Raw genomic sequence first — 9,798 nt, forward strand, 5'->3', positions numbered from 1 at the left:
AATTAAATTATAATAAAAACATTAGGAATAAAAAAAACTGATACTAATATTTTATAGAATTTAAAATGAAAATTATGTGTCATAATATTAAAATTGCTTATTTTTAACTGAATTTTTATTATTTCAAACTCAAAATGACCCCTCTTATTTCATTCATACCAAACTTTCAAGCCCAAAAGCATGATTTTAATTTAAAAAATCCATTTTTAATTTCAACCCAGTCGAGCTTTTCTTTTGACAGCAGAACAATTTATTTTGAAAGTTTCAACTTTTAAAAACAGTGACCAGGCAACTTTTGATTAGAAAGTTGTCTGACTTTTGTTTTGAATGCTAATGACTTTCTACCAAAAAGAACCAATGCAAACTTTTAATTCTACCAATGGTTTTTTTAATTTTATTAATGACAATTTTTTGTGTGTAGACATAGAAAAAGCATTCGACAGTGTTTGGCATGAAGGTTTGATTGCTAAATTGAAAAAGTTTAATTTTCCACTTTATATTATGAAATTAGTTCAGAATTATTTAACTGACAGAACTCTGCAGGTAAATTATCAAAATTCCAAATCTAATCGACTACCTGTTAGAGCAGGAGTTCCTCAGGGTAGCATTCTTGGGCCTATATTGTATAACATTTTCACTTCGGACCTCCCTGATTTGCCTCAGGGTTGCCACAAATCTTTGTTCGCTGATGACACAGGCATTTCCGCTAAAGGAAGAAGTCTTCGTGTTATTTGCAGCAGACTGCAGAAAAGTTTAGATATTTTCTCTTCTTATTTACAAAAATGGAAGATTTCTCCCAACGCTTCCAAAACTCAACTTATAATATTTCCACATAAGCCTAGAGCTTCGTTTTTGAAACCTAGTAGTAGTCACATAGTCACTATGAACGGAGTTCCAATTTCCTGGTCAAACCAAGTGAAATATCTTGGATTAATACTTGACCAAAAATTAACTTTTAAAGATCACATTGTGGGCATTCAAGCCAAATGTAACAAATATATAAAATATTTGTATCCTCTTATAAACAGGAAATCCAAACTTTGCCTGACGAATAAACTTCTAATATTTAAACAAGTTTTTAGACCGGCCATGCTTTACGCTGTGCCAATATGGTCTTGTTGTTGCACTTCCAGGAAAAAAGCACTTCAAAGGATTCAGAACAAAGTTCTGAAAATGATTTTGAAGTTGCCTCCCTGGTACAGTACTACCGAAGTACATAGAATTTCGAATGTTGAGACTTTAGAACAAATGTCCAACAAAATAATTAATAATTTCAGGCAAAAATCGTTGCAATCCTCAATTGCAACGATTAATTCCCTTTATACTTAGATAAGATTTAGTTTTAGTTTTAAGTTTTAAGATATCAATTGTTATACTGACATGCAGGTTAAAAAACCTGTTTAAAATACTGAATTGCCAAGACATGAACAATGTAAAAACACATAGATATATATCATAACAATTAAGGCTGGTACGTTACTGCAGTAACTGGAGCACCTAGGTTAAAATTAAATGTAATTTATTTTGAATTTGGAACAAATAAAGAGTTAAAAAAAAGGGCCACAGTGTCGGGCATAGTGCGCTATAATGCGCACTACATAGCAAAAAAAAATATAATATCGATCAATGTAATTCAAGCTGATGTATGAAATAATGATGTAACAGCAAAAAGCAGATACAATTTTACATCAATGGATGTAATTTTGTTCGCAAAATCGATGTACATCGTACAACGTTATATTACACTGATAAATTGAACTATTCCCATTTTGCTTGAAATTTAATCAATTTGGCAGTAAGCTCAGTTTAATCCGAGGTTTAATCATATCTAATGATTAAAAATTAATCCTCTCTATCTAAAAAATAAGCATCTGATATAAATCCCAGTTTAATCATGGTTGATTAGATGGTAGATAATCATTTTTTGAATAAATTTTAATCATTTTTGATTCTATTTTAATAATTTTTGATTGAATTTTAATCTTTTTTGATTATATATCAGTATTGAAAAAGAATAAAATTTAATAATGGAAAAATTATTTCGATTTTAATCATGCATGACTACTGCCGAAGTAATCATGGCTCGGACTCAATAAGGTGAAGCGGGAAACTGCACACTTTTTAAGCTTTCTTGATTTAATTTATCTTTGAGTGTACACAACCGATGGATTGACCTGGTTGCAGCAGTTTGGATGTAATATTCAACAACTTTTTTTTCTGTGTATGTCCGACGCGAAGTCCGATGAGAGTAAAATCAAAGATATCTAATTAACAAGATATCCCACTAATCAATTCATCTCGCAGTGCTATCTGTTGAGTGCATATTGAAACTGTTGGGAGTTCCCCGCCAACTTTACCACCAGGGCTCAATAACTGACAGGTGTCGTAGCATGACAGATGTCAACGCGGACGTTGATGATCAGCCAAGGGAAGAGGACGATATCATCCTCGAAGTCATCATCATTATATTGCGATAGCAAGATTCTTACTTGTTTATGATTGCTTCGATTTTCAATCATTACCACTTTATACGCAACTGAAACACAAATCTCTAATAGTAATTGATGATTTGTGGAGCTGTTTTTCAACATAATCTTAATAAGCATAGAAGTAAACATGGGAAAAACCTCTTCTCTCTCTCTCTAAAGAATTATTCACCTGCCACTGGCAATGCACCGTATCTAAATCATTGCTAAACGTAATGAAATGTGCCGTCTTCTTTGGCCAACGCAGCACGCATTCCATTAAAAAATTACGTTGGAATAAACATTACTTTCCTATTTTTTAACGTATGAAGTATTTGACAACGCCGCTGAAAACAAACGCAAACGGGAGTAGCTGAAGCTGAATGATGACGATGAGAGATGACACCGCTTCGTGTTTTGATTTGCGGTGTATCGTCCACTCAGTTGTGTGGGTTCGTATAGATTTTGGTGTGCGTGATTTCTTCCAACACAGCAGTTCAACTTTGTCTCGTCACAAACCGTTTGGCGCTATTATCTGTCTCTATAAGTTCCAAAGATTGAAGGGGGTCTGGTAAAATTGAATGTCGCGAGTGAGGTTTTCCGGGGTCCAACTTTGGCGGAAATAATAAATGCACCACAAATTTCTGCAACCCCGCACCTCCTTTTGTGTTATGTAATATTTGAATGGCTTTATGTTATTTTGAGTCAAATTCAACTCAATAATTTATATTAAATCGATGAAGAGAATCGATCATCGCGTATTCGCCCTTATGCATGCTCACTGTCGATATTAATCTGAGTTACTCTGATCCGTGCACACTTCAATTCCCACCTATTTTCCCAAAATTTCTCCATTGACGAGTGCACGGATGGATTTGAGTTCACTCACTCGACAAAAAGTGACACAACAGCGGGGCCCTGTTTACTAAAAATGAACATATGTGTTCATTTTTAGTAAACAGGGCCCCGCTGTTGTGTCACTTTTTGTCGAGTGAGTGAACTCAAATCCATCCGTGCACTCGTCAATATCAGACGTTTCCTCGGTTTGTTTTTGTTGTGTGTTTTTAGCAACGCACTTTCTGTTGCAGTTTTTAAACTTCGGGTTGAATGCGTCATCATCGTCATCATCGTTCGCTCGCTCAGCTCTCGTTCTCGTTGTTCCGTTCAGTTTTTGTTTTGACAGCGTCGTAAATAGTTGCAAGATTTCCATTGACCGTTCTGTTGGAAAACGCAAAAACAAACTAGTGACTCAGATTAATGACCTTCAACTTGTTTTGATCGTTGGAAGAATCACAATAATGATTGTCAGTAGCGGTAGTGATGATTGTGGAATTCAATTAATGCAGCTATTCGAAAACGGCGAACGATTTTCCTGATTCTTGTGTGAATGATGCAATTTCCTCTGCGATAGAGTGTAGAAAGAGGTTATGTGAGGCTGCTCTGTTGTCGCAAGTGACGTCACGGTTTGGTGCTGAAAAATCATACGATACTCGTTGCTGTGCGCTGATTGGTGCAAACCGGTGGTGAGCTGATGGTGTGGTGTATCAGGCCGTCCCACTCTGGCGCACTGTGAATCACATTAGTGGTCTCGTTCCTTCGTTCATTTTTCGACGGTGCTGTTTAAAAGTTGCAAGTTTTGATTGGCTTTCGCGAGGAAATTTTGAATTTTTAAGGACTAAATCGGATTGATTTGGAGGAAATTTGCGGGCAACAGATAGCTTGAATCGGTATTGTTAAGTGGGAGGTGAAAGTTTGACGAAATGGACGGCCGAGGAGGCTGGGGTAGCTTCCAGCCTGGCGGTGCAATGGCGATGGACATTGCAGACAGTGTCCTCAAAGGAGACGAGCTGGACATTAACGATATTGCCGATATGTGTAAGTTTTCGGGGGTGGTAATAGGGTGTAATTGGAGAATTTATCTGGACTGTTCCGTTTTACAGATCAACTGAACGAGGAGAAGCTCATGAACATCATGGGTGAGGATTTTCTCAGCCAGTATAGCTGGGAGGACAATGTGATGGATCAAGTTTCTCCAGATTCTACGACGTCACCGTTGTTGAATTCGTTGAACGATTCGGGAAACTCTTCGCTTGATATAAAGAAGGAAGATTCGGCCCTGTTGCAAAATACTGCGAGTCCCACTCTGCAGAGTCACCAACAGCTGCAGCAATTCTATTGCAATCTGGTTTCGAGAGATCCGATGATCTCCGTGAGTAGCACTCAGACGCCGAAACCACAACAAAGTCAACCGCCGGCTATTACCGCTACCACGATAAAGCAGGAACCGGTGCTGATCCACCAGCAATCGATTAATACGAGCTCTGCTCCAATTATCCTCACTCAAAATCGGACCAACATAGCGGCCAATACTTCTACCATCCTTGTGCAGAATACCCGTACCCCAGCGGGATATTCCTACATCAAGACGATTGCTCCGGCGACGACGGTGGCCACGAGCATTCCTCAGAACATTCTACCGGCCAACGTCCGAGTGCAGAATCTTATAACTACGAAAGCCACCGTGGCTCCAACCCCGGTGACTACGGCCACAGCCGTTCCAGTGATGCAACAGGTCTTCACCTTCCAAAGTGGGGACAAGCAGGTGCTCCTGCAAGCTAACCCAACCACCGTAATGACAACCAACACGCAAAACATTCACACTTTGGTGAACACCCCCAACGGCCCAATTCTGACGACGGGAATACCACTGGTCTTAGATGCCCCGGAGAATGCAGGCAAGATGCAGATCAATCGACTCCAGCAATCGCACACAAGTCAGCCGGCACCGGTGCCCAAGGTCAAGGAAGTCAAACGTTCTGCCCACAATGCCATCGAGCGTCGCTATCGGACCTCGATCAACAGTTGCATAGTGGAGCTTAAAAACATGGTTGTTGGACTTGACGCCAAACTGAACAAATCCGCCATTCTACGGAAGGCCATCGACCACATCCGGCACCTGCAGAAACAAAACAACAGTCTGAAGCAGGAAAATATGTACCTCAAGATGAAGATGACCAACCGGAAGCATTCGCTCAAGGATCTCCTGGTGGCCAACGTACACGACGACATGGTCCCCGTCAGCGGCCCGATCACACCTCCGAGGAGCGACGAATCCAATCCATCGCTTTCACCGTCGCACAATTCGGACAATTCAATGCCACCGTCTCCCTTCGGGACGTCTTCTTCCGGTGGCATGGAGGAATCGCTCAACGAAGACGATCTCATGTCCAGCGTCCGGGGAATGTCCGCCCACTCGCGGCTCACCCTCTGTATGTTCATGCTGGCCGTGCTGGTTGTCAATCCATTTGGGAATTTCCTCTCTTCTGGCGCTGGTGGTGATGAAGAACTAGATCCCGGAACCAGCCGGCGAATACTAGCCGTGGACGAACCCTTTTTCTCCTGGTCCAGCTTTTCCTCTTCGGCCATGATTTTCTTGATAAACTTTGCACTGCTGGCTTTCGGCTTGATAAAGATGCTGGTCTACGGTGATCCGATACTACCGTCACGCTCGAAAGCATCCACGGAATACTGGAAGCACAAGAAGCAATCGGATTTGGACTTTCAACGTGGCAATACGGCGGCATCCCTACAGGAATCAAAAAGATGCTTGGCTTCGTTTGGAGTCACGATTCCCAACAGTCGCCTGGAAACAATCATCACCACCTGTTGGCAATTTATCCGCATGTTCCTGCACCGGATCTACATTGGGCGGTGGCTTTCCCGTCGCACCGGTGGCCTCTTGAAGCCCGAATCCCAACGCGCGGATGCTCTGAACTCGGCCAAGGAACTGGCCCTACTCTTTCATCGCTTGAACCAACTCTATTTGGTCTCGAACCAACCGGAAGTCAATGGTCTCATGATGTCGCTGTACGCCGTCAACATGGCAGAGGCTGCCTCGGCCGTCATGTCTCCGGAGGACACGATCGAAATCTACATCACGGCGGCCCTGCGGGTCAAGAAGAGCTACCCACGCTTCATGCAGTACTTCTGCCGGTACTATCTGGCCAAGGCGAAACAGGTCTGCAACAACTGCGATCAGGTTCCGGCCAAGTTCGCCTGGGCGTTCACCTCGTATGGTTTCCGGTTTCTGACGACCCACGCCGTGCAGTTCGAGGACGCACCGGACTCGATGTTCACCATGCTCGGGAACAAGGCCGACCCGCTGGAGTACATGATGAGGGTAAGTGGTCCAAGTGCACAGTGAAGCAGATTGGGCGGGTTATCTTAGGAGACATTCTTTCAAAATTTTGATTTCTTGAAGGTATTGTCAGTTCAATGTTTTTAGAGGAATTCAAACAAACGAATTGTTTTTTTCCTACTGGGAAATTCCCACTCAAACATTTCAAGAAATTTTAAGTCTTCCGGAGGCAGTGGGTTTTTGGAAATTGTGCCTGTGATTTTCAGAGTACTTATAGAGGAGGCCTTGTGCTGCCTATCTTCAAGAATTCTGTAGGCACTTGAAATTGGTGCCTCTGATTGGAACATCACCAATTCGCTGCCTTGGACGCATGTTACTGTTCCAAATTCTATAGAAGTCCCATAGATCAAAGCCATGGGGCAGTTAAATCGTTAAATGCTTCCACCAGCAGTTCGGATAAAAAGACTAATCACTAAGAGCCTATTTTTCGACACCCTTCCAGGACTACCGCGAAAACTTGCTGCAAAAGTCGATCCAATGTCTGGTCGGTTCGGGTCAGATCAGCCGGAAGCACGCCGAAGCGGCCTTCGCTCAGCAATCACAACTGCAGGCAACCGCCGAACCGAACGGTGAAGCGTCCTCCAAGGATTCCATCATCAAGGACGACCAATCGGACAATGGGAAACCGTCGGCACCGTCGGCGTCCTATCCGTACTCGGGCTGCCAGATCAGCAACGTGCTGCACTTCACCCAGCTGCTCAAGGACATTTTGAGCGTGGAGAATCAACCGGTTACGTTCGATCGATGCCTGATCAGCGGGAACTGCTGCCAGGATCGGTTGGCCCACTGGTGGTCCAGTTTGCTGAGCATTGCCGCCCACTGGTTGCTCGGCGAGGACGCCGAAGCCGAGCGTCTTTACCTGCACATTGAAAATCTACCGCCGGAGCTGGCCAAGGGAGAGGATACCTTACCGAAGGCACTGTTTGCAGCGTTCCAGGCGAAGCGAGCGTTGCTGTAAGTTACATGGGTTATGGTGGTCGAATTCAGCTAATTTTAAGTCATTCTTCAACAGAAACAAACCACACTACAACTCGGTAATCGTGTTCCAAAACTGCAACGCCGGAAGCCAGTGTTTGGAGGACAGTCTAACTACTAACATCTGCAAGAGACCGATGAAGCTGAAAATGGTGAGTGTCGACGTTCGATTTCCAGTTGATCTGCAAATGTTTTTTTTTAGATGCAAGAAGAGAAATCGTTGCTCTCCACTTGGGTGCATTGTAGTTGCATTGCACTTTTGCGTTCGATAACTCGGTGCAGTACTTCTGCAATGCAAACCAGGTGGATCTGGGAGCCTAGTCGTCGTTTAACAAGTGTTGATATTTCCTTCACATCTAAGTGGATATGCTGGTGGACTTTCCTGTATCTCTCTGTACCTTTTAGCTCGCCCAGCTCCTGGCATGCGACTGGCTGCTGGAAGCCCGCACAGCCCTCTGGGAAGCAGATAACGAAAAGTTCCAGAGCCAGAACGGAGAGTACGTCCCCGTTTCCGGTGTGGTGCTGGCCAAGTTCCAGAAGGACCTAAATTCCTTGCGGATCGTCACCAACGAGATCCCCGTAAGTCGTGACAGCAGTATTTCCCCCGTAGAAAAAACGTTTGTTTTCACAACCATCTTCCATCTTACAGAACGCCCAATCGCGAGTATTTCTGTACGAAGCCGTGTGCCGTCTGATGGCCGGTGCCGCTCCCGGGCCCACCCAGCAACTGTTGGGCCACAGCCTGCGGCAGCGCTACTCCCGGGCGTCGATCATTTGCAGCGGTAAAGATCGAAGCTCCCAGCTTGTTGGTGGTCGGGAACGGGCCGCTGCCTTGTATGTGGCGTGCAAACACCTTCCGGCACCGTGTCTGTCGTCACCGGGCGAACGGACCAGTATGCTTCAGGAGGCGGCCAAAACGCTGGAGAAAATTGGCGACAAGAAGCGACTGCAGGAGTGCTACCAGTTGATGCGATCGCTCGGCAGTGGAACTGTGACGAATTGATGATTTCGGATGATGATGATGATGATAATGATGAAGGATGATAATTTATTTCGACCGTTGTTAGTTTTTATTCGCCCTTTAAGCAGTTAAAGTTGAAACTGGGATATTCTCATTTTGCTAAGTTTGTACATAGAGCCTAGATTTAAATGCCTTTTTCTGACAAGTGTAATAATTTTAAGGGTTAGGGCTATGATTGCATTTCCCTGAAGAAAACTAAAAACTAGAAAACTAATATTCAGCCGCTTGTTGAGGATCTGTTCTTCGAAATCCCTTTATTTGAGAGCTGCAGATCAAGTATAAGACAAGACGAGGCCACTGGGTATAGATTTGGATAACTTTTTGCAATCCAGTCGCTGATTGGTTGGCTTAGATGATTACGATTTGTTCATTTTGGAAAAGTGTGAAAAATTACCATCGGGACTGTTTGTATTGATTGGCCAATACTAATTGTCAATCAGGGCTGTGGAGTCGGAGTCGGTGAAATTTTACCGATTCCGACTCCTCGTTCAAAATATTTAACTCAAATTAGAATCAATGATGCCTATACTCTAAAATCTTCATTTTGTGTGAAATTGTATTCAGGACAGTGTAATCGTTTCTAATTCCATAGCGATACACTTAATGTTGTACGATCATCAGCATAGCGTACAGTGAGTCACGAAAGTCTGCAATGCTCAATCTTCCACGACGGCGTTCTGATTCGGTCCGCTTTGCAGGACAGTTATGGATAAAACGGGTAACATCGCCGAACACTCTTTGTAGTGGGCGGAAGTTACTACCATAGAGGTAACTCTAAGACTAGAAGGTCCCGAAATAACGTGCTCAACTTTTTGGCTCAGCTCTGGTACTCTCTTCGGTCCCAAGCTAATCGAAGCACCCCTCGAAATATAGAAAAAAAAATCCACGAACCCCTCATGTTATCTGTCAAACTTTCATAGCGAATCAAAACAAACATTACGTAGTACTAGAATTTCGACTAGAATGGGATACGTTAATCGTTTGTTTGGGACCAATAGGCTAGTCAAGTAGTGAGCCAATTTAAAATCATTAGTTTCGTATTGATTGTTGTTACTACTGTTCATTTGATATGTTTGCATCAGCAGACTAGAAATAGTCCCAATGATGTGTTGTAAAAAAGTACAGTTGCAAACGAAAAT

At 43.2% G+C, this 9,798-nt stretch overlaps 1 protein-coding gene across 1 annotated transcript; it reads left to right on the forward strand.

Annotated features, from left to right (window-relative positions):
- The first annotated feature begins 3,684 nt into the window (after positions 1–3,684).
- Positions 3,685–8,847, forward strand: SREBP (Sterol regulatory element binding protein). Its single transcript, XM_065236402.1, has 6 exons — positions 3,685–4,340; positions 4,406–6,645; positions 7,106–7,617; positions 7,676–7,790; positions 8,044–8,217; positions 8,288–8,847. Exons 1-6 carry the CDS (start codon positions 4,226–4,228, stop codon positions 8,639–8,641), a joined length of 3,510 nt encoding a protein of 1,169 aa, XP_065092474.1. The 5' UTR covers positions 3,685–4,225; the 3' UTR covers positions 8,642–8,847.
- Positions 8,848–9,798: the final 951 nt, after the last annotated feature.

The sequence above is a fragment of the Ochlerotatus camptorhynchus genome, unplaced genomic scaffold (genome assembly GCF_037179485.1).
Source record: "Ochlerotatus camptorhynchus isolate MF236.1 unplaced genomic scaffold, CSIRO-AGI_Acam_v1.1 ptg000550l, whole genome shotgun sequence".
NCBI lineage: Eukaryota > Metazoa > Arthropoda > Insecta > Diptera > Culicidae > Ochlerotatus > Ochlerotatus camptorhynchus.